The sequence below is a fragment of the Desmodus rotundus genome, chromosome 8, assembly GCF_022682495.2.
Source record: "Desmodus rotundus isolate HL8 chromosome 8, HLdesRot8A.1, whole genome shotgun sequence".
Classification (NCBI taxonomy): Eukaryota; Metazoa; Chordata; class Mammalia; order Chiroptera; family Phyllostomidae; genus Desmodus; species Desmodus rotundus.
Window position 1 is genome coordinate 42,386,810 of NC_071394.1, and position 26,547 is coordinate 42,413,356.

The 26,547-nt window shown below is 36.6% G+C and overlaps 1 protein-coding gene across 1 annotated transcript in view; it reads right to left on the bottom strand.

Annotated features, from left to right (window-relative positions):
- RAB2A (RAB2A, member RAS oncogene family) overlaps positions 1-26,547 on the bottom strand; it is an 85,171-nt gene that overhangs the window by 9,668 nt on the left and 48,956 nt on the right. Inside the window, exons 4-6 of the mRNA XM_053929376.2 lie at positions 20,938-21,020; positions 20,443-20,535; positions 13,259-13,370 (exon numbers count right to left, since the gene is read on the bottom strand). Of these exons, the coding sequence (XP_053785351.1) occupies positions 13,259-13,370; positions 20,443-20,535; positions 20,938-21,020 (288 nt within the window). The remainder of the gene's footprint in view (positions 1-13,258; positions 13,371-20,442; positions 20,536-20,937; positions 21,021-26,547) is intronic.

Sequence of the window (26,547 nt, forward strand, 5' to 3'; positions counted from 1 at the left end):
CTAGAAATTATTTTGGATTTCTAGGATTATTTTGAGAAGTATGTAGTATTTGTGATTATTTTCATCCTATGTGTTCTTCCTTCCCTTTACAAAAATTAACATCACCAGTGAATGCTTATTAAGAGAAGGACAAGAGGTAGCCTAAACAAATCTTGATCAATTTTATCAGGGAAATATACGGAGGAGGGAAGAAGCCAGAACAATTAGATTAGGAAGGTTTGAGAGATAATAGTATTTAAGAATTTCCTGTTCCTATTTTCAGTCAGAGACAACACGCAGATACGTTTAATCCCTTAGTAATCTAGTTCTTTCATTCAACAAGCATTTGCTGAGTATGTGATCTGTACCAGGCACCACGTGTACTCAGGTAAGTGTAAGTATCTTTAACCTCAAAGCCATGGTCCAGGGTAGATGGAAATCCGAGGCTGAAACACAGCAGGGAAACGTCACAGTAGCTGTCTAGAGGGCTAATGTAATGTGGCATGACTACTCCAGGGTAAGAAACCCGAGAATGCCCCAGGAACAAGGCCTGCAGAATAATTTAGCTCTCACTCACTTATTAGGAACATTAAGGGGCGAAAGGGTATTGTGGACAGAGAGGCAGATTATAAGCTCAGCTACACTGGAAGATGGGGACAGACGGACATGCGGGATGAGTCAGAGAGGTGGCTCATGACACATCAAGGAAAAGGTGTCTGAAAAAGTAGGAAGCAAATGGGGGACAAAATTAGAGGATGGTTTTAGAGGATGAATTATGAGGAAATGACGTTGGCAAGGGACGAGCAAGGGGTCTAGAGTAATAATCCAGGTAAGAAATAAAGGCCTGACAAATTAAAGCAGTGACAACAAGTATGGAAAGCAAAGATCAAACTCGGTATCTGCTTTGGAGAAATTAGCAGGACTTATTAAGTAGGGTAAGAATCGTGAGGTGTTGAAAGGACTCCACTTTCGGCTTAAGTGACTGAGATGGAAGGGTATGCTGTGAATCGAGATAAATAAAAAAGGAAGAAAATCAAGTTTCAAGGATGGAATGAAGAGTTCATTTTAATTCTAATGCTAATGTCATATACGCGTGGGAAAGTCTTGGTAGTTGGTAATCTGTATAATTGTGTGCCTATGAACACAGACTACAGATCAGTGTGTGAGTGTGTCTGATATGCACGTATCAGCGTGATTTTCTTCACTAAAGTTTAGCTACTCTGGTTTAAAAGTAGAGGAGATGAATGTAACTTTCTACGTTAGTTTGCTTTGGATTTTTCTTAGAGTTCCCTAGGGTGATGGCTAAAAGAGGATGGAGAAGCTGACGCTAGTCAGCAAAATCTTCCAACTGCCCTCAAGCCTGATAAGGTCAGGTTAGATCTCCAGTGGGAAGTCCTGCGGTACTCTTAACCCTGACAACACAGCGCACGGCAAGGAAGATGTGTTCTCAATGCAAATTAAGTCTGGGGATTTTTAAGTACTGGAACAGGACTCAAGTGTTGGCAAGGGGCCTTGAAATTGGCCTTTTTAGTTACTAAAGTCTTATCAAGTCACGTTGTTTTCCACAGACACGGAAATCTACCTATCTGATGTCAGTTCAGATGACTTGGCAGGTTTCTGCAATCTGTTTTAGGATTAGTTGGCTGGATTTTCATCTTGAGTCTATCTTTAGTATTTTTAACAGCTAAGCCAGGAATTTCCAGCTCTGATTTTTCAATAGTTTTAAGATATTTTTAATTACTAGACTTTTGCCTCAATTTTTGATGTTTATATATTTTTCTGGTTTCACATAAATTTCCAATCTTAAGTAAAAATGATAAATGTATGAAAAACAATAACCCACCAAGTGGCTAAGAGATTGTGAAGAATATTTGACAAAGTGACAATATTTGGGAAATGGCAAATTTAACCACTATCCACACTACAATTACCTTCAGGTCCCAGAGGAAATACAGTATTTTAAAGCTTCGGCCATGTACAAATCCATAGAAATAAAATGTTCATTTAGAGGAAAAAGACACAGAGAAAACACGTAAAGAAGTACAGAAGTAAATACACCATTTGGAGGGTGTAATTTTTTTGCTGCAGTTATCTAACCTCGGGTCTAAAGAAACCTTTCAAAGCACGAAGACCCCAGACAACTAACTGGTGGAGGGAGCTCCTGATAAAAGGAGGAGCCGATCTTTGGGGTTCCCAAAAATTTCAAGGATTTTTAGAAAGCTTAGGGCAAAGGGTTAGGACAAAATTCCACCTACATGTTAATGAGTAGGACCAAAGTACAACCTGACTGAAGACTGATGGAAGAGGAGCAAAACTAATTAAATAAATGAACCATCCAAACACTTATTTACTATGTGGGGGAAAACTGTGCTAGTGTTAGGGATACAGAGATGAAAAGATAGTCTGTTTTCAAGGAATTCTGCCCTTATGTTGAGCCAACCCGAAAAACAAATGTTGTCACTGAGTGCTAAGATAAATTCAGGCCCAGGATGATACAGGAATGAATACAGAGAATGGAACATATAAATTCTGACTGTGTGTGCTTGTGTTTGTGGTGGGTGGTGGTGGAGGCAGGCAAGGAGGTGGTGCCATGTGTCATTCCAAGAGGAGGCATCAGACTTGACTATGCTTGAAGGATTGAGGAGGAAGGAAGAGGTTTTCAAGCACACAGAACACTTTCTGTGGAGGGTACAGCTGATGGCTCTTAGTTTAACATGGAGAGCACACTGTGAGGAGTTAGCAGATAGAGATTGGTATTCTAAGCAAAGGAGTTTGATTCTGAAGCTGTGGAGAAACACAACATGATTTAATAAAATGAGTGTGACATTCAATTTTCATTTTTAGAAAGAACTGAGAGGCAACAGAGGAGAGGATTGGAAAAATAAAAACAGGGAGTCCAATTAGTAGGCAACAGTGGAAGAGGAAGGACAATGTGGAGATATTTAACAGGGAGAAACAATAAGACACAAGTGGCAGGTGATGTATGTTGACTGAATACATGACTGTAAAGGGGTCAGAGAAAGAGAATGCCCTAGCATGTAGCATACTGAAGATCTGCAGACCAGAGAAGGGCTATCAGTTCAGTCTGCGTGTGGTAAACTGGGAAGGTCTGAGGACCACTCCTACAGAGATGTCCGGGCAGCAATGGTCAGTGTGGAGTTGAACACACAACCTAAGACAGGTATCTGAAGTCGTGGATTTAGGTGGCATTTCAACATGAAAGAAGAGCTGGAACGGGGTTCTGGGAAGGCTAGAGAGGCACGAAGAAAGAGGAGAAAATGGTATCAAGGAGCTAAGGAAAAAGGAAGTTTATCAAACAATAGTCAAAAGTGTCAAATATGCCCAAGGGATTAAGGTAAGAACAGAAAAGCATTTATTAGGTGTGGCGATTGGGAGGTGCAAGGTGAACCTGGCCATGATACAGGAAGTCACCAAGGTGAGAAAAAGAATGAGGAAATGGATATAGAGCTTACTACAAGCTAGAAGAGAACATATCTGTAACGGAACAATAGATTTTTATTTTTAAGATAGCTAGCTGAACATGATTATGTAATTATATGCTGAGAGCCAAGAATCAGGAGAAAAGGAGGGTGAAGATGATGAGAAGGTTTGAAGAAATAACATCTCGGAGAAGATGGGAAAGGACTCTGCCAGATCCTTCCAGTGCGACACTCCTCAGAGTGAACCCAAGGGCAGCAGCAGCATCAACTTCACTTGAGAGTGGTTCCAATCACAGACTCAGGCCACACCTCAGGCCAACTGAATCCTAATCTGACTTTTAACAGGATTCCCAGGTGATTGGAATGCACATTCATGTTTGAGAAGGACTGCTCTAAAAACACCTTTTTGGAAAAAAAAATTTTATGATACATTCTGAGCTTAAAAACAAAGCAGTCTCCACATCTTCCACTGCAAAACCTGTATGTCACCACGAAGAGAACAAGCAAAAGAGAAGAAACGCCAATCCCTCAGATGCTATGTGTTCCCCACCCCTAATTCCATTTTGGGGGGAAATGCCTAAATCACACTTGAAAATCTCTGGGTTACATAAATGTCAACAAGTTTCATAACAGTGGGTTCTCAAAAACTAATACTATTGTAAATTGTGTTTTTAAAAAGAGAGGGGACATTGTCCAACCCCTTCTAAACTCATCTGACTATGACGAGTCAGAAGTGATCATTTTATGTAATGCCCCTCAAAGCAGAGACTGACCTTCAGTATTGCTATTCTCCACTGTGCAGCACAACAAAAAGGGGAACGGATGGGGAACTGAAACCCCTGCGTGGGAATCCTCTAGGGAAAATGAGGATAACTTATGTAAAAGAACTTCTTCGACAATGCGCCATACAAATACACAACAGCATTATCATTTCTTGATGTGTTCCAATCACCTAAAAATACTTCTGAAAGAAATTTTCCAGTTATGAGACACTCGTCTAAAAGCTGACGCCACACGCGTGCAATACAGATCCTGGATTCCAGTGACAGCAGAAGGAGCTCCTCATATCCTTCATAGCAACTCCTCAGTTTGTCCCAGGACACATCACAAGACAGGTCTTCCTGGACCCCGCAGAGAGGACTAAACAAAGTTGTGGTTCTGGAATGAACTGCCAAAGGTCAGCAGCTGAGGAGCTGTGAACCTGATGGGGAGCCAGGGCAGTTATCAGGCAGACATGATAGCTTGGTGTCCTTAGTGACCTTCAACTTGTACTTGAAAATGAAAAGTCAAAATTAATAAAAAATAAGCTCTGGCTGGGGAGCTCAGTTGGTCGGAGTGTCATCCCAGTACACCAAGGCTGTGGGTTCAACCCCAGTCAGGGCTCATACAAGAATCGACCAATGAATACACAAATAAGTGGAATGACCGATGTCTCCCCCTCTCCCTTCCTCTCTCTAAAAATCAATAAAAATTTAAAAAAAATTACTGTTGGCCACACAGTTGATTCTTATTTGCTTATCAGCAAAACCTTTAGTAAAATGGAGGTCAAGATCATTTTTGTCAACTAGATGAGAAAGAGCCTGACCCTCATGTCCCTACTATAAAATGTGATGACACTCTAAGTGCTCTGCACGTTCGGCATAAATGTAACTTGAATAAATGACAGGCAACTAAACAGAGGGTTCCCCCTACACGCTGTGCACTATGTGTACAGCGTCCAAATATTATGTTTAAAAAATAGTAGTAATGGGAACTGAAATCGTAAGGAATGAGTTCTGCTCTTGTATTACTACAAAAATACCATACAGACAAGAATATTTTGGTTGAAATTGGCTTTTAAATTTCATTGACATTTAGAAGATGAACTCTAGGGGGTGCTTCTACAATCACATTTATGGATATATTTCCTCTGTGAGTTACAAAAAGGATAAATGATAATAGCACATTTGGAGCCATCCCAAGTTGTATAAAAATGATTAAAATCCAATTTATAGAAAAAAATTAATTCCCTTATTATAACTTGTAATTTGAAAATTGTAACTTACAGTTTGAAAACAAACTTAAACATAACACTTATGGCCCTGGCTGGTGTGGCTCAGTGGATTTAGCGCTGGCCTGAGAATCAAAGGGTCGCCAGTTTGACTCCCAGTCAGGGCACATGCCTGGGCTACGGGCCAGGTCCCCAGCAAGGGTGCTCGAGAGGCAACCACACACTGATGTCTCTCGCCCTCTCTTCCTCCCTCTCCCTCCCTAAAAAGAAATAAATAAAAAGAAAACAAAACACTTATGTGCCATATCGATTTGATAACACAGAGGTTTTATATGCATAGAGCTCTATGTGTGTATATAATGTTTCCATGTGTATTTGTGTGCGTGGTATTATTGTATGATTTTATAAACATAAAACTATACCTATCTACTAAATAGATTTAATCTCAGAAATTCCTACCTCTGTAAGTAATATGTAGTTTAAGAAGACTAGGTTATCTTTTTTTTTTTTTTAATACTGTTTAGGAATTTTAAAAAAAAGAATCTGAAAGTAGAGTTTTGGGTGCCATTTTTAATTTAAGATCCCTGTTAAAAATCAGCAGCATAGCCCTGGCTGGGTGGCACGGTTGGGTGGAGCATCATTCCATACACCAAAAAGGCTGCGGGTTCGACTCCCAGTCAGGGCACATGCCTGGGTTGTGGATTCAATCCCGGGTTAGGGCGCATACAGGAGACAACTGATCAGTGCTCCTCCCTCTCCCTCCCTCCCTCTCCCTCTCCCTCCCCCATCTCTCCCCCTCCCTCCCTCCCTCCTTCTTTCTAAAAACCAATTTAAAAAAAAATCCTCACGTGAGCAATGGGGGGAAAAAAAAGATCAGCATCACAGGAACTACTATAAAGGACACATGGACAAAACCAAGGGGGAGGGTGGAGAGGGGGGAGGGAGGTGGGTTCACCTGGGGTGGGGTGGAGGGATGGGGAGAAAAGGCATACAACTGTAACTGAATAACAATAAAAAAAAAAAAAAAAGGTCAGCATCATAAATTCAGAGGCTACAGGTAAAGGAAAATATAAAGTTCAAGACATTCCAACCAGACCAGTGCTGAATGATGGTATGATGGGAGCCTGAAGTGAAATGGAGAAGCTTAGTAGGAATTTAATGAACGTGGATCCAGGTGGCAACATATCATCAGAAGAGACTGGAACAGTTGAGGATACTCACTGCAGAATTCACAAGTCAGGGAAAGCCCATAAAATAGAAGGGGTGTCACATCGTAACAGTACTTTGAAGTCTTCACTCTCTTCCCCAGGTTGTCATTGAAATGAAGCACTTTAAAGATCAAAATCATATACCATCCCATCTACAACTAAATGAATAAAGAGGGTTCATGTACTATGCTGGGTTGTTAGTGCTTCACTTCACTGATTTGAATTGTATCCTATATGTAGCTCAATGTTTCTCCATCTCGATACTACTGACGTTTTGAGTCAGATCACTCTTTGTTGTGGAAGCTATCCTGTGTACTTTTCTCTAACACCGTTTCTGGCCCTTCTCCCCATCAACAGAACCTTCCTGGATTAAATCAGTAAGACGAGTAAATCAGTAGATCTACAGATTAAAAGTAAACCTATTTTCAGCACAACTGAACTAATGCTGGGAAAAAAAGGTGTTACTGCATGCTGCAAATTATCCAATCTCTTAGAGGGAAAAGCCAGAGTTAAACTTCATGGTCTCTAATTGCCGTATAGTAACTAGACCTTGGCTAAAATATAAAAACAGACTACAGCACAAGAGCAAAAGGAAATGGGTCTAGTTCTAAACAGAAAAGGGATCATCAATGTACCAGTTATGTTTAACCTTAATGAATAATCATGTAGTTTTAAATTTCTAAAAAGAACCCTTAGTCAGATGGTCTATAATCAGGACACTGGCATTTGTATTAAATCGTTCTACCTTTTAACATAGTTATTTAAAAAATAATGTACATTTAAACATGGCATTTTAAGAGGATTTCTTTTTTGTTTCTTGTTTTTTGTTTTGTTTTGTTTTTTAAATACAGGGGTTGGCCAACTTCTTTTCTGCACACAAGAGGCAAGGATTGGTTACAGATTTATAATTCTCAATAGATTATACAAAATGAGGATAATGACTTTCTATGAGTTGTCCAAACAGCAACCACCTCTCTCACTGGATGACTAAGATGAGTCATTAGGATACCTTCCTTACTCTTTAAAACTCCTCCCATGATCAGCTCTCCTACAGGAGGGTCATCCTTCAAGTTCGAGCAGTAAGCTGAGGATAAACTCCTGTCTGAGCACATAGCCCAAGTTTCTACCCACTGTGCAAACTGCCTCTCCCATGGAGGATGGCATAATTAGGCAAATACAAGTCCTTAGAAAGCAAACACATAAGGTACAGCACTTAGAACAAATTTCCATAAAAGTAATTCCTATATTCTTCAACCCCAAATCTAAATCATTAAGTAATCAAGAATCTATGAACCCTGTAATGCTAACATTTATCTCTTATATTTCATCATGTCTCCTCTTTTGATTTTGTTCTAGCAGACTGTTGCTTGAATCCCAGAGATGATATGTTGTAATTTTATGAGCTATATAGTTTCCCATTGAGGCCTTGGCTTTCCTGCCACAGAAACTGGTGCTATGTGCCTATCACAATGCAGATTGAGAATTTTAAAACATGTGGGTGTTGAATTTGTCGAATACTTTTTCTGCATTGACTGCTATCACGTGGTTTTTCCTATTTACCCTATTAAAATGGTGGATTATACTGTCTGGCTTTTGAATACTGAACCGACCTTGCATGCCTGGAACAAATTCCCTCTGGCTGTGATGCATATGTTTTATGTACATGTATATTATTACGTATGTTGTTGAAATTCCATTTGTTGATATTTTGTTGAGAAATTTTGTTTTCATATTAATAGGAGCTACCAGTCTGTACTTTTTTTTTTTTTTTGGTATTTTCTTTGGTTTCGGTATCAGGGTAATATAAGCTTCATAAAATAAATAAGGAAATATTCCATCTCTTTACTTTCTGGAAAAGATAGTGTAGAAACGGTGTTCATTCTTTCTTTAAAGGTTTGGTAAAATTCTCCAGTGACATCATCTGGTCCTAGAGATTTCTTTTTGGGAAAATTAAAAATTATGAATTCAATTTCCTTCATAGTTACAGGGCTACTCAAATAATCTGTTTCACACTAGGTGCGTAGTGGTAGTTTGTGTTTTTGGTCTACGTCACCAAATGTATCATGCTTATGTATTATTCCTCTGGTGCCTGCAGGATCTGTAGTTACGCCTTGTTTTGTTCCTAATATTGGTCATATGTCCCTTCTCTCTGTTTTCTTTGTCAGTTTTGACAAAAATTTGTCAATTTCACTGACCTTTAAAAAAACTACCTTCTTTTCTTGTTTATTTTACTGTTTTCCATTTCACCAATTTCTGCTCTTATTTTTATTATTTCCTTCCTTGTATTTGATTTGAGTTCTTTTTTTTAAATCCTCACCTGAGGATATGTTTATTGATTTTATAGAGAGAGAGAGAGGAAGGGAGGGGTGGGGGGAGTGAGAGAGAGAAAGAGAAATACTGACCACCCTGTTGCCTTCCATAAGCACCCTAACTGGGAATCGAACCTGCAACCTTTGGGTGTGTAGGAAGATGCCCCAACCAACTGGGTCACCTAGCCAGGGTTTCTTTTAAAAAAAAAAATTTTTTTTAATGTATTGATTTGAGAGAGAGGAGAGAAACATTAATTTGTTGTTCCACCCATGTATGTGTTCATTGGTTGTTTCTTATATGTGCCCTGACCAGAGACTGAACCCACAACTGAGGTACCCAGCCAGGGACTTGCTTTGAGTTTTGACATATGAGCTAACATACTGACTTGAGACTTTTCCTCCTTCTAACGTATGCATTTAATGCTGTAAATTTCCCTCTGCATTACCTATTTCCCACAAATTTTGATATGGTGTATTTTCATTTACATTCAGTTCAGTGTATTTTAAATTTTTCTTTGAGACTTCTCCTTTGACATACCCATTATTTAGTAGTGTACTGTCTAGTCCAAGTCTCTGGATTTTTCCAATTATCTGTTATTGATAACTGGAACCAAGAGAACTGAAGAAGGGATAGACAAATTCATAATCATAGTTGGACACTGTCTGATTCCTAGTTTAATTCCACTGGTTCCATGGTTTTTTAGCTTCACATATCTTTCAGGTCTGTTTGGTTTATGGTATTTCCTAAAGGTACACTGAAAACCTCATTAGGCATTATATTTTGCTTAAATTGTCAAACATAATTTACAGGACTCTAAAGTTTTAAGAAAAAGTTTATCATAATTATTCATCCTTTTGGTTACTAGTGTTTGTTCATCCAAGATTCTTTATTTTATTGTTTGACTGCTGTTATGACTTCCTTTAGCCACATATCTGCTATTGGTAAATTCTTAGTTTTTTTCTTTTTCATCTGAGAACATCTTGATTTCCTTTTATTCCTGAAAGGTATTTTTGCTGGTTCTAGCATTCTGGGCTTAAAGTTCTTTTCTTTGAGCTCTTAAAAAATGTGCTATTTCCTTCTGGCCTATGTGTCTTCTAGTGACAAATCTGCCATCACTCAATGTGGTAAGGTGTTGTTCGAGATATTTACTTTGTCTTTAGCTTTCAGAGATTTGACTCTGAACCAAAGTATGTCTTGGTGCTGATTTGTTTGGGTTTTTACCCTGTTTGGATTTGGCTTAGCTTCGTGAATCTGAGGTTTGTATCTTCTGCCACATTTGGGAAGTTTTCGGTCATTATTACTTTGAGTCCTTCCTCAGGGTCATCTTTCTTTTTCTAAAATTCTGGTTACACAGTGTGAGAGCTTTTGCTACGGTCCCACAGGTCTCCGAGGTACTGCTCATTTTTTCCCATCTGTTTTCTCCCTACAATGTAGACTGAGTAGTCTCCATTGTTCCATCACGCAGTTCACTACTTTTTCCTCTGTCCCCTTCATTCTGCTGATCTCATCCATCCATTCAGGTTTTTTTTTTTTTTTTTTTAATTTCAGTTGTATTTTTCAGTTCTAAAATTTCTACCTGGTTCTTCTTTTGACCTTGTATTTCTTTTTGCTGAGACCATTTTTCATGTGTTTCAAGCATATTCCTAATTATTTGTTGAGGCATTTTTATAATGGTTATCTAAAAAAAAATCTGTCAGATAATTCTAGCATCTGACATCTTGCTGTTGGCATCTACTGAATATATTTTTTCCTTCAGTTTGAGATCTTCCTGGTTCTAGGTATGAAGAGTGACTTTACTGAAATGATGACACTTTGGACACTGTTTTGTAAGACCCTGGATCTTATTTAAATCTATGCTTTATAGGGCTTTCTTTGACACTGTTCCCACAGGGAAATCAGTGTACAAGAACCTTATGACAGTCAACCTACTGTGAAAGCAGCGCTCAATTTTTTTTCTGTGATGTTTGCCTGTAGTAGAACAGTTATTTTCCAAAAGCTTCTGTCTTGGAGGTTGTGACTACCCTAGTCCTCTGGCTACAGAATGAGCTTCTTCTCCCTTTGTACCTGTTAGCCTTTCTAGATTGTCAGTTTCTCTAGCACCCAATCTGAGGTGAATGAGGCAAAAAGAAAACCAAGGGAAATTACTGCTGTGTCTTTTCTCAGGTCCCAAGGTCTCCAGCTGGTCACCTTTCTTCCCTCAACCATTCGGAGTCTTCTTGTAATTGTTTTATATATTATGTTCAGAGTTTTGCACTTAGCAGGAATAGGTGAAAATAAGTCTAGTCCATCTTCCCAGATGCAGAAGTCTTTGGTTATTATTTTCATGTTCAATAAGTTCCTAAGTCATGTAAAGAGATTCAGGTTTGCTTTCACCCTTTTGTATCTTAGAATGGTCTTCTACCTTCTTAAAATACTTTATCATGAAATATTTTTAGCTTTTAGGTAAAATCTCATGAATGATTATATTATGTAATGCTTGTCTATGAATCCATTAAAAATAAAATTTAAAAAATTATTTCTTAAATCCTTGGTTTCTGAGGCAAGGTAATTTACATGATGAAATAAAACACTATTCTCTCATGAGTATGGAGAATTCCTGCCTAGATCAAATTTAACCAATTATTTTTATTATTAACCACAGATACAGGTTTGTAATATGTGCTGCCAAAACATTAATGGGATAACCAGGTTTTCAGCACTATCTGAAAATAAGGTGTTCCTATAAATTTTTCCCAAGCAGAAATGGCATAAAGTGAAGGGTATTCTCTATTTTCTGAAAGTCTGCCTTACACCAGTTTACTTTTACCCAAAACCTACATTAGTACAGTGAAAGCAAAGTGGTGTATCACACTTTTGAAAGTGGGAGGTACCTGTATTTCATTTAAATGACAACAGAAATTTGTTACTTGCATATACATACCTACAGCTACTGGTTAAGAGTAAGAAAAATGAACACAAAGGCATTAGAGACAGATCTAGAAGTCGAGGATTACTTTCCAATAGTTGATGCCTTGTTATCTGACTTCATAGTATGGTACTTTATTAAAAGGCAGATAATTCTGTCTGTATAGTTCACAAAATCAACAAGAAAAATCCATTGTTAATAATCACTGATATGTTTCAGATGCCTTGAAACCCCACAACATGTTGGCCCATACGGAATCAAATACAACACCTGTAATAAAGAAGTCCCTCTCTGAAGCAAGTATACAAGTATATTGTAAGGTGAAAGAGATGGAACAGTTTTCTCTCTGGGTTTGCTGTGTGAAGTGAAACACTGCCCTTGTAAGTTATCACATTGAAATTATTGGCAATAACAGTAGAGCATTAGTTGGTGCCCATAAGAAATGCATTAAGGACAGTCAGAGAGCATCTCATTGAGTACAGATAAGTATAATATCTTACCTAAGAAAGAATTCTTCAGTGAATACCAATGCTGTTCAACTACTATAGTCAATTTCTGGGTTCAAGGGTTAATTAGAAGACCAGGTATCATTCTTAATAAATATTTACTCACTGTTTACTATGTCATAGCCATAGTGCTATCTGCTGCCTATGACCTCATCTTCTGCTATCCTTAGAATAATGAGATTTTTCAATCATTTGTTTTCTAGAATCCCCGTCTGCAGTTGCTCTTAAGATTCTTACCCAGAAAGGTGGAACTACAGGATTATTCTGGGCAAGCTACTAATTTTCAGCCTCATTTCTGTTTTGTTTTTTCTTTAAATAGAGTCTAGCAATATTTATCTACCTTATAGAGGATTAACTTTCTACTCATCTATGTACAGTATGTTAATGCCATATTCAAACATGTATAGTAAAGAACACAATGTTTTCAGAGGACTTCCAACAGTTTAAGTTGATTAGTGGAAATAACAGATATACTGCAAATTTTATCTATTAAAGATGGCAGAATTCCCATGTTCTGTATAATATTACATGGCAATAATATAATACTTTACCTATTTAATCAGAAATGACTATAAATAAGCTACAAATGTTCAGTGTCTGGAAACATTTCCAAACATCATTACTGTCCTTTCTAACCCTCTCATACAACATAAAAAAGTATTTTAGGGAAAATGTATTTAAAGACGTGTTAGAGCACTTTGGGTTCAAGAGAAGACTCAGAATATCATTCAAGAGTCTGATATAAGATGAAATGTTATAGGGCATTTCAAAGGAAAGAAATTTTCCTACTTTATGATATTCAAAGATCACCAGTAATTAAAAAGCTTACGGAAGATACACCACCAAATGAATATTAAAGTATACAAAACAATTCCATTAAGTAAAAAAATGATAAACATTTAAAAGGGTCTCTCATTTACCTCTTCTACATTTGAAGCCGTCTTAGCAGAAGTTTCCATGAAGATAAGTCCGTGTTCTCGCGCAAAAGCTTCACCTTCTTCCTTTTTTACCTCTCTTCTAGATTCTAAATCACTAAACATAGGAAAGAGCCCCGTTATTCACCAACACAGGACAAACAGAGGCATCTGTAGAAAATATATGAAGAGATTCAGTTGTACTGACCATTCTTTCAGTTAATTTTTAACATGTAATAGTCAATTGCCTTATACTGGGTGTTATAAGGGTCAGAGTGTTTGGAACACAATGCTTAGTTTCAAAGAACTAACAATCCAACAGAATATTGTGAATTACAGTCCTACAATGCCTAAAGGGAAACCTAAAGGGAACATCTAGCCCAATACCATGCCTCTGAATATTGTGGGTTCCCAGAGGAGGAACCATTTTACTCAAAGTAGTAATTTGAGAGAGCAGAACTACACTAGTTTCCTTATCCTTCGGCCAGACTGACTCTCTACGAATGTGATTAAAAAATAAGTCGCACAATTCTCAGAAGCTAAAGGAAATTATTTAACAAAATCTAAAGTACTAAAAAAAAAAATTAATTAGATTATTAATCCAAGTTAGTTTAATTCCCAGTTATAAGAAAAAAAGTGTTAATATAAAAAAAGAGAAACAAAACTGTAAGCTAGAAATCTGTAACAAACGCGTGATATATTCATTTTTACATTGGAACTGTATTAGTAAGGTAGGAGGGGACAGTAACTGTCTCTCTGTCTCTGTCAAGTGTGTTTTGATATAAAAATCTAAAAACTATATTATTATAAAATATTGTACGCACACAGAATAGGATGGAGAATAAAATACTAGCCATACACTTCCCGGTAGCCATGACACCCATTATTTTGACAACTTCATCAGTTTTTCTGGTAAGGAATGCAATACGTACTTACACAGCTGAACGGCCTCCTGTGTGCCTGTCTTCCTGATCTCATTCACTCTCATGGTGCTTTCACATGTACATTCATGTTTACAGCCACAAACAGAAGTGTTTTTTTGCATGTTTAAAAAAAATTCAGATGTAGCTATTGTTCTATAACTTGTTAAATTTAGTCAATATTACGTTTTTCAGATTTATCTACATAATGCATGTAGGTCTAGTTTCTTAATTTTTTCTGCTGTATTATATTCTATTGAGAACAAATGCTTATTTTTAATTCTCCATCAACACAGTTATTTACAATTTCATTTAATTCACTTGACAGATCAGAAGACTGAGGCACAAAAGGTAAGTAAAGCATCCAACTTCACACTCTAGGAAGAGCTGGAAGAGTGATTCCATCCAGGCCACTGTGCTATACTGTATCACTAAAACATTTTGTAATGATTACCTTTTCTGACAATTGATTTATTGGAGAACTTTTGTCAAATTAGGAAAAATGCAAAGGAAAAAACTACCCATTCACTTTCCACAAGTAATTAACATCTTGGTGAATATAATTCTGTATTACTCATTTTGTTTTTCCATATCAGAATATACTCATACTCACTATTCATTATAATTTGCCTTTTTTGTTTACTAAATCGTGGACCATTTTCCCATATCATTTTGCAGTCTTTTACAGTATTATTTTTACTGAGTGCACAGTTGTATTTTATAAAAATCTAAATTACACAAATTAGGAATAATACAAACAAAACAAAGATGTTATTAAAGTTTCATCTACCTAACGTTAATATCAGTGTTTCAACTTTCAAAAATTCAGAAGGAATTTCCTAACATCGAAGCTTGCTGACTGGATAAGCTATCAATTATTTTTACAAAGTTGCCATATCAGTCATTATCAGTCACTGTTGTTTCTGTGAGTGATTCTGATGACTGTTTTGTAACCTTCATAGTAGTTAGACTTTAGAGATATTTTATGATGTATTAAATGCCATCTAAGCATTCATTCAGTAGAACAAGTGTTGAAAATAGAGTCCTAAAACTCTGAAATGTTGGGAAGAAAGTTTGATATAAAATACTATAAAGGGAGTAGTAAGTATATGCCATGCTGGTAATTTAGGTAGCTGGGCTATAAAATATTAGTGGTAAGATGAGAACATAAAAAGCAGGCAAACTAAGTTTGCAAATATTAAAGCATAAGTAGGCAAGGATAATTCATCCAACTATCATCTGACGGCCCCCTGTGGGTCAAGCTCCTGCCTGGATGTGGGGACAGACCACTCAACAAAATAGACAAAAGTCCATCCCCCACCCACTGATCATGGAGTTTACACTCTAGTAGGAATTAAGAAGGGAGGGGTGAGGGGGAGTGACCCTGGCCGGGTGGCTCAGTTGGTTGGAGCGTTGTCATAACCCAAAGGTTGCAGGGTTTGATTCCCGGTCAGGGCACATGCCTAGGTTGTGGGTTCAATCCCCAGTCTGAGCACCCCATCAGTATTTCTCTCCTTCCTTCCTCTCTCTCTAAATCCAATGACAAAATGTCCTTGGGTGAGGATAAATAAATAAATAAATAAATAATAACAAGATGGGGGATGTGCTCTTGACCCTTTATCTGATAATCATTCTTAAGGGAAAATCAGCTTTAAATCACACAAAGTCCTCAAGAAAATACCTTTCCCTTAACTATCCATCATCCCATTTTATACATATGGCATATTTTATTTAAACAATCTCTTATTTGGGGGATATTTGAAGTTATCCCTAGTTTTCCACTACCAGTATCTGATACGTTTGCAACTTGAAATATTGTCTTGGCAAAGAGGGTTGGGAACTTGGACATTTGAGGGACTGTTCAAAGAAAAGGAAGCAATACTTCACTACTCATGGTGTTTCTGTTCTCCTTTGGTCATTTCCTCAGTTTTCCAGTCATGAAATCATATTGTCTTTGACTTTTCATCTCCATTAACTCCATTTAAATTGTTTTCATTACTTCAATCATTCTTTCCTAAATAATTCTCTTACTATGCTCCCCCTTTGGTTTAAGGTTTGTATGATAATCCTTTAAAATATTAAAAGCTTCCATCTTTGTAGATTTTGCTTCCTATTTCTTATATAACCAATTTAAAATGCCATAGTAAGAAAAATCTGTGTTATCCGTCACTCTGACTGGGTCAGCACCCTTCGCCAACCTCTTCACTGGCTCCCTAGTGCTTCATGCATCGAATTCAAAAATTGCTTATTCCCTGTTTCCATGTCTACCTCAATTCACCTCATCTAATAATAATCACCTCATTCATGTTTGTTCATTCCCATTCACTGTTTGCATGTTATATATTCTCTTTTCCTTTCTTCTAGCTTCTTCCTTAAAATGACTTTCCACAGCTGCAATACCCCTAATTATATGGGCTATCCATCCAGTCACTAGAAACACCTCTTGTATATACTATACCTCACTTTTCCTTTCAACATCTAGACTATAAGCTCTACACAGGCAACAACCAAACTGAAGCCACCAGTAAGTTGCTACCCACTATGTTGTAAACACAAGGAAACCACTGGATATAAAGATATGAAAATTCTCTTCCTTCTCCAAATATTCTCTTATTATGTTACACATCACCATCGAATGACAGTATGAATACTTCCATATTACAAAGATTAAAACTTTCTTCCAATAGCCTTACTCTTAAATGGTTTAGTGAGGTGATTTAAATGAGGAAAGGATAAGCAAGAAAGCCCTTGAGTAAAAGCCAAAATAACACATACATACAAAGAAATCAAAAGTTAGCCTGTTACAATGAAAGTATTGCTTAAGTATTTTCTCTTAACAGCAAACCTAGACTTCTATTAAAACAATACATTCTAAAATGAAATCTATACAGTATAATGATAGTTACTACCTTACTTTTTTTAACAGCGTGACATAAAAGAAACTATACATTTGATAGAAAGTCTGATGACTTTGATACATGTGTATCTGGTGAAGCCATCAGCCTCCCTCATGTTTCTTCACACTCCAATGTAACACATCATTTCCTCCCCCTGTACCTGAGGCAACTAATGATCTGCTGTTGGCCACTACGGATTAGTCTGTATTTTCTAGTATGTTATATAAATGGGAACATATACTGTGTTTTTTTGTCTGTTTTTCACTCAGCACAATCATTTTCAGATTCATCGACTTTATTGTATATACCAATAATGCATTCCTCTTTATTCCTGAGTGGTATTCATTGTACGGCTGTATCACAATTTATTCATTTACCAGTTAATTAAAATGTGGGTTGTTGCCAGTCTGGGGTCGTTACAAATAAAGCTGCTATGAAAACTTGTATACAATTTTTTGTGTGGACATACGAAGCATATTTATCTTGGGTAAACACCTGGGAGTGAAATGGCTAGGTGCTATGGCAGATGCATATTTACTTTCTAAAGGAAATACCCAATTGTTTTCCAAAGTTTTATCGTTTTAAATCCCCACCACCTGTATGAATGTAAGTTCCTCTACATTTTTGTTAATCTTTTTTTTTCTTCAGTTCAGCCATTTCAGTTAAGTGTACAATGGCCTATCACTATGGTTTTAATCCATTTCACTCAGTAGTAGTGTTATATATTTTTCATGTGCTTACTTGCCATCTGTATATATTCTTTAGTGAAGTGCTGCTCAGATCTTTTGTTCATTTTTAAAAACTGGGGTATCAACCTGGATGGTGTGGCTCAGTGGACTGAGTGCTGGCCTGCGGACCAAAGGGTCGCCAGTTCAATTCCCAGTCAGGGGATATGCATGGGTTGTGGGCCAGGTCCCCGGTGGAGGGTGTATGAGAGGCAACCACACACTGATGTTTCTCTTTTCTCTCCCTTTCTTTCTCCCTCCTCTCCCCTTCTCTAAAAATAAATAAATAAAGTCTTGAAAAAAAAACAAAAACTGGGATACCTTTTTAATTAATGAATTGTAAGAATTCTACATTTACTCTAGCTTCCAATCTTTTCTTGGATATATGTTCTGCATATATTTTCTCCTGGTCTGTAGCTTGTCTTTTCATCTTGGAACTGTCATTTGAAGAGCAGGACATTTAAATTTTGTTGAAGTGTAACTGACTGATTCCCCCACCCCGCTTAATGTTTTCTTTCTGGGCTATTGAAGAAATGCTTGACAATACTGGAGAAACTAAAATTTTGTTTTCTTCTAGAATTAAAAAAAAAATACATTTAGCTCTTACATATAGATCTATGATCCACTTCTAGTAAATTTTCATATATGGTGTGAGGTAAGGGTCAAGGTTCATTTCCTTTGCACATGGTTGTTCAATTGCTCCAACACCATTTGATGAAAAGGTTACCTTTCCCCACACTGAACTGCCTTTCACCTCTGTCAAAAAATAAACTGACCATATACGTATGGATGGATCTACTTCTGCACTTCTCACTCCGTTCCCCGATTTATGTCTATGTATGCCATTAGCAGACTAAATTGATTATAGTATAATATACCTTGAAATCAGTGTTAGTGAAACCAATGAACCCTCCAATTTTGTATTTTCACATAAATTTTAAAATCAGCTTGTCAATTTCCACCTCCTACAAAAAGTCTGATGAATTTTGATTGGGATTACAATGAGTCTTGAGATCAATTTCAGAGGAACTGCCATTTTGAAAATATTTAGTTTTTCTACACATGAACACAGTCTATCCCTCCATTTATTTTTCTTTTTCTTTTGGACTTAAGGACTCTAAAGATGAGAAAGATGACTATCTTAGGAAGACCAAGGTATCATAGCTTAGAGTTGAGGATCAGTTGTGAAAGTAAGTTTTAAAAAGTTATTTAGGGATCATTTATTTTTTTGAGATCTAATTGACCCATAATACTGTGTACATTTAAGGTGTACAACCTGTTGATTTGACACACTGATAGAACACAGTACAATTACCAACCCAGCATTAGCTAACACATGCATCGTGTCACCCAATTATTTCATTCTGTGCTAAGAACATTTAAGATCTAGTCTCTAGGCAACTCTGAAGTATGTAACAGTATCGGTAACCAAAATCACAATGCTGTGCATTAGACTTCCAGAACCCACTCACCTTCTAATAACAAGTTTGTATCATTGTACCTTTGACCAACATCTCCCCAATTCATTTACTTTGTTTACAATATCCTCTTACTATCCCTGTAATATCTGAAGGATCGATCTGTAGTGGTATCATTCTTTAATTTCTGATATTGGTCATGTGTCTTATTTTTTTCCTGATCTGTATCTATTTTATTTATCTTCTCAAGAACTAACTTTTGGTTTCACTGGTTTTCTTATTACCTCCTTTTTTGCTAACCTTGGGTTTAATGTGCTCTTATCTTTCTAGTTTTAATATTAAAGTGAAAGTTTAGGTTACGATTTCAAACTTTTTCTTAATAAAAGTGTTTAGTGCTATAATCCCCCTCTAAGCACTGCTTTAACTGCATCCCACAAATTTTCAAAGATTGTACAGACACAAATTAATTCCTGGAAAACAGATAATAATGCAGATAACTGTGGTCCGTAGATCTGCAGGCTGCACCCCATGAAGTACAATGACCATCTCATGGATACCGCTCAGTTTTGTTATCCACTTGTAAATTCATTTCAGCACTCCTTATGTGACTATAAATGTGGTATTCTGAGTTCTCTTTTAAATCTACTGTAATATCTTACTGGTCCCCTCATTAGTTAATGAGATAAATAAAAGCTCTGACATGTGTTTACTATCATATGAGAGTCATGATTTTACCTTTCTAAAAACATTACCTTTTAACACTATTTTATAAACCTGAAGAAAAATGTTCTACTAAAACTAATGGTAACTTTCCCATACTCTTGCAAGTTTATAGAAACTATGGGGAAGAACGTGTTTTCCCATGTAATATCTTTTTAAACATAGAGCACAAGGAAATTCACTGCAGATAATGCTCCGTACAAATGTTAAGTAAAATGAGATTAAAAAACATTAACATAACACCAATATAAATAAAGCCTTAGAATAAATCAGTGGGCTAATCAGATAAAACTTTCAGATAATTCTTTAAAGTATACATTCCAACAAAAACTATTTGAAATAATAATAATTTCCAACAAAGTTTATTATCTATATTTTTAAAGCCAAATGAAACACCTTAGGATTTTCAAAATTTTATAATTTAAGAAACTAGTAACTTATACTTAGACAAATGTATAAGATAACAGTCTTCATAATTAATGCAAAAAAGTTTTAAATTATTCTTTTTACCTCTTATTTCCAATAAGCATAATGACCATGTTGGAATTAGAATGCTGGCGGGCATCTTCTAACCAGGTTGTCAAGTGGTTGAACGTATCTCTCCTAAACATAAACGATAATTTGATTACGATTGTCAAAGGATCTCCCCTAGCAGTGTACAATGGCCAGGATATATTCTATTAAAGATAACTACTTTTAGCATTGCCACTTATGTAATGAAACAGATGTCAACTACAGTATCTGGATTTAGAGTCCACTGATTACAGTTCAATTTAGAAATTACAAGTAATAGCACTGTATTAAATCCCAATGTGTAAATAGTGTCACCAAACTGATCAACTTGAGGGTACTTACAAGAAAATACTTTTAATTCAAGATACACAGGCTTTAAAGGGAAATAGTGAGGGCATAAAGGCAAAGGTATATTTTTATTATTAGAACCTATATTTATTTAGGAAAATTCTCTGCATTAACCACTGAACTGAAAAATTTCTAAGTTCTCACCTTGTAATGTCATATACTAGTAAAGCCCCTGCTGCACCTCTGTAGTATGACCTTGTGATGGAACGAAAGGACTCTTGCCCTGCCTGTGAGGAAAGAAAAGGGTGAGAGTTTCCTTTAATAAACTGTCCTCTTCTTTTCCTTATTCACATGCAGAACATGGGCAGGTAGGGAATGAGTGCATAAGGGAAAAGAAGTAAACCTAACTTCACCAACCTTAGGAAAAAGTCACACAGTAACCACTACTGCTCAAGTCAACCAGACAACCAGATGCACATACAGTCCCTCCCCCCCCCACCCCCAACAAGACCTCTAAACCTTTTTTGGCAATCCCTGACAACCCAATTTACTGAATGGCTTCACAATACATGAATCATTATTAGAGCACAGAATGGACTCCTAGCAACTAAGCTCTGAAGACAAATTTGAAAGGAAGCAAATAACCCAGAGCCTCACATTTGAATTCAATAACCCACTCCCTGGGGCAGCTGTTGACACTAGAATAAATAAAGTCCATTGTAAATAAATGATGAATGACATCTTTACGCCCACCATCTGCTGGTGTAAAGGTTGTTGGAAGGCCAAGGATGCAGATTTTATCAGTTATATCATAAACTGCAGTGAGCTTTCAACAGTCATCAGATGGAATTCTTTGAGCAATCATTTTATTATGAAAAACAGAAAATGGTTCTGAATTTAATTTGTATAATTTTTCTCCACACTTAATCAATTTTCTCTGTATTTGATATATAATGCTGTCAAAAGGCAACAGGATGTAAAAGTCATCTTTATATCCACTTGTGAAAACAGACTCCATAGATTATGCAAAATTAGTTAATTTCTCTTTCACTGGTGGCACTAATGTTCTGTTTTCTTAAAAAGGCTGGTGAGGGATATGTCTATTACCTTCAAGTGTGAAACTGAGACAATTTTTATCAAAAATACTTTTTAATTTTTAATTATTTCTTTTCTACCTTTGAGAAAAAAGCATGTATATTGAGTAAACATAAAGCCAGTTTCCACAATTTTTGTATTCAAAATCTACTAACTTCTTGAAACATATTCATGTTTGCACGTTCTGAATTCTGATTTTCCAAAACAAATATTAAGCCTTTCTTACTCTCAGAACACACACAGAGAGCTCAGGTTCTGCCCTGTCCTAACACTCAACCCTCTATAATTCCTTGTTCTTGGCGCTCCCATTACACTCCCTCTTTCCCATGCTCCCACCCTCAGGGCCTAGCACTGGGTCTGGCACACGATAGATAGAAAAAGTATGTTGAGTGCAAGAATAAATTCTGATGTCTTAGTCAAATACACAAAATGGTCAGTACTGCATCCCACCTAAGTAAGTGGACATCAGTAAATCCTAGCATGCTAAGATTTAGTAAAAATAACTTCTATGTGGAAAATAATATTAGATCATCTCTTGGTTAACTCGTGAACAATTCTGGCACTTAGAATAAGATCATGCTAAACTAGATACTGAGAAAGCCACATATAAAAGGGCTAGAAAAAATAGCCAACCCATTTCACAAAGATTGAGGCCAAAACACTATTATACTAGTTGGAAGCATGACATTATAATTAAAGTTATATTAATATAATTTACTGGGATGCATCTTTTAAAAAAGTCTTTTCAAATTCAAGTTCAAAATGCAAGCATTATGGGAATTTCTCCCTTAAGTGCTTAGCACAGGAAAACTAAGGATTCAATTTTTAAGAGATTCATTTCACTGTGAGTTACATATGCCAAGAACGAAGTCTGTGGTAAATAACACACAAAAATAAATGTTTTATTAGTTTAAAATAAAAATCAGGTTTAGAGCTCTTGTATCTGCCATGCCCAAACAACAAGCAAAGTGAAAGTCCTTTAAAACAATCTTGCTGGGACATTCTGTGTAGCACTACAGGGCTAAAACTTCAGTGTTTATAGCCTACATAAGAAACAGTAAAAGGGAAAATTTAGGATATGCACACAGTATGAGTATGTACCATTCACATTCCTCCCAAATTATTTTACCAAGAACAAACATGCTGCAATATGGAAATAGCATACATAATGCATCACTTTATGCTGAGCCCACTCAATCTAGCTTTTGCCTACCATTATAAAAATCAAACAACACCTCCCCCCCCAAAAAAAACCACATTCCAAGTGAGGACTATGAATGTAACTATGCATCTTAAAAGCTCTAATTATATAATAAACAAAGATCAGTACTCAAAAGTTACTAAATTCTTGAGAACTGACTTCAGGAAAAACATCTCACACTCATCTTTTTGTTAATGGCTTTGGTAGCCTTGAAATAATCTGCTCAAATAAGTGTTTTATTATGATTATCCTACTTTAAACAAACAACAGCTAACTGCATAAAGCTAGCCCAGTGGTTTTCTTGATCAAATTAAAACAAAGTAATCTAGGTTTTAAAAAGCACTGTAATATAAAGTTGTCCAAACTGTGATTGACCTATATTTTTTTTTTAAAAAAGCAACATCATCTTAGGAAATAGAGATGTTATTTTTGACCCTCTGCACCATAGTGTAGGGCTAAAGAGATTTTAGAAACCTGAAATGGAAAAGGTGGAGAATTCTTTGGAGTAAGGGATTGCTAGTATAAGCTAAAGGTGTAAAGAAAAATGCACTTAATGAAATGAAGATGACTGGCTAAGTGAATAGCACCAGAAAAACCTGGTAGCCAGAGTGGAGGATATAGCTGCTTCTTCCTGTAAAACAGCAGCAAAGATACCCAGACATCAACCAAGTACAACAGAACAAATCAGCCTCAAGAGATAATGGTCAAGCTCCATTTTTAGTGACGTCTGGAATGAAAACCAGAGTCATAGAACATTAGTGTATTAAAAAAGGAAAAAAAGCCTTACAGACCTTCATTTTTCATGTGAAGTTTGCTAAATCAAATAAACTTGACTCTTTGCCCCACACCTTTAATATTTACTTCTAATTGCCATATAAAGATTTCCCTGAATTGGCTTCCTCATGTGCCCGAGTCATTCTGTTGACAACAACTTCTATAGTCACCAGGCTGGCAAGTTAACTCTTCTCCCTCTCCTGTTATATCCATAACATACAACTTCATATACATTAAGTTACTGCTTAAAGATCTCTAAATACCCTGAAGCTCTTAGGAATTGGTTCTCTATTTGTTTTTTCAGAATTCATCTTCTTAGTCAGTAAGTCTTGTTCATAGAGCTATTTTTTTGTCTGGTATCTGCCTATATTCTGATTATTCCTGTTTTTGTATGTTTACCTTTTTGACTAAAAAAATCATTTTCTCTTCCCTTCCACCTACCCATTTTCTACTCCCTTTGATAACCTCCTAAATCTCTCACAAAGCCCGCGAGCTTGTTCACCACAGCCCGCAGTTACATCCTTTTTTCCTCTCAAATCCAGAGGCAGTTTCATGTGATCATTTACTGTATTTTGCTGCGTATAATGTGCTCTTGTGTGTAATGTGCACTCATGTTTTGGGCCCACTCTTTTATGAAAAAAATTTTTTGTTTTGCTTTTAAAATTCTATTATTTATTTATATATTTAGAAACAAAACCGATTATCATATTCCAAGTTATTAGTTTGCATACGGATACCATTATTGCTCTCTAGAGTTACACTTTTAACACATAAGCATAAATAAAGAATTAAAGACATCTCTATAGATACAGAATTAATACTACCCATATAATAATGCACCTCCTTATTTTTCCATTAAAGATTTTGGCAAAAAGTGCACATTATACACTGAAGATACAGTAGTTCTGATACTACCAACGAGATAAAACCAACACACTGCTCAGATGCTTATCTTTTTTCTTCTTTAGCTCTTGAGGGATAGCATAACGGAATACTCAAATATATTCAGCAGGCACTAAAATGTTACCGTGATCGATCCCAAAGAGCCAATAAAGTTAGAAAATTAAGATCTGTGAGAATCAATGTTACGGTAATACCTCCTTCATTGTTAGACATTTATCTAATGACTACAGTTACAAAAACCTAGCTGAGAACCAAAAAGAAACTAAAAGGGGATTTCTAAGTAGCCGAGTATGTTGTCCAGTGCCCAAGCATGAAATGTCAGGTACTTCACTAAATAGACTCAAAAATCTAGACTAGTGATCAAAAAACTGCTATCACTGAGGAAATTAAAAATTTCATGCACTGAAATCTGCATGCAGGAGCAAGACTTCTGTTCTGGACCACAGTGACACAGTAAGAATCAAAGTGACTTTCAGGCTGCCTCAGTGTCTACAGCAAGGATGGACAAAAAGTTCAACATGGGCCAAAATTCTGGGCCATTTAAGAGTCTCCTATAGAAACTCAAGTAGATCTTGAGAAAAGAAACAAGGGTTGTAAAGACTTATAGGATGTGATTGCCGATGTCAGATTCTTTAATGCTGCCATTTAAGAGAAAATAGACCCTAGGTGGGAAGTAAACATGAGCAGAACGAAATGTCTAGGACAGCTTCCTATTCCTTGGTTTTCAAGAAAAAGGTTGATAAACAGCTGCTGAAGAAGGCAAACGGTTGGACCCCCAAAGCCTCTCAACTCCTGGGGCTGGGTGTGTAGGAGCAGACGGGAGTGACAGAGGCAGGGCTGGTTCCCAGTGCTTGGCCCCAGGCCCTTTACCTAGCCCCACTGAAGTCTAGCCATCCATCCTTACTGCTACACTAATGCATAAAAATGTTCACTTTTCGGGGTGAGGAGTTGGGCATAAACTGACATTTTATAAAGGGCTGAGGAAAAAAATGCCTGTGATTTGCTAAAAAGATACTTGTTTAACATCTATATTTCAGATGATTTTTTATAGTTTCACTAAGTCTTACTTGATTCTCAAAATAGTTATAAATCTAAAATAAAAATATTTCTAGGGAAATTGAGCAGATAGATGGACTTAAAACATCCACATTACAAATTCTGGGGGAGAATGGGATTTATTTGGATATGCTAGGAAGGTGACTGAAAAAGTGACAAAAAGCAAAACAAGAAAGAATAGAAAAAGGAAGTGGGTAAAGGCTAGATGAGGGTCTCAGAGTGAGAATGGACTTCTTATGCCCTTCTGCCATCAGTTAATGAATAGGGACTGGGTGCAGCTTATGTTTCTTCACTGACTTACTGTGAGAGAAAAAGAATATCACATATTTGACTTCTGATAAAAGACAAAAAGTGACACAGGGCCAAGGGAAAGCGCTTTAAGGGAGGCACTGAAATACTGTTATCACTTCTTCCAGCAAGGCCTCCAGGGGGTATCTGCTGGTAGCTAGACTTACTATTTTCAAAAGAAAGCAAAGATTGTGGATGTGGATATTTTCACGGAAAACTCCTTATTTTTAGTTTTGTCAATGGGAATGGATAGAGACAAATATAATAAGATATTGAGAGACTTAGTTACTGGGGGAAAGAATCATTTCTTTAAGGCTAATTAAATTAACCATAACACTGGCAAAATTCCCCCTAAAGGACTCTAGAATAGTTTTACAAATGTCTTGGGCCAGGAACAGACACAATCCTTGCTGAAAATGTAACCTGCTATCCAGTGTGTGGCCCCACTACGAAACGACCATACGGAAAACTTTCACTCAGACATAGACCGAGTTCAG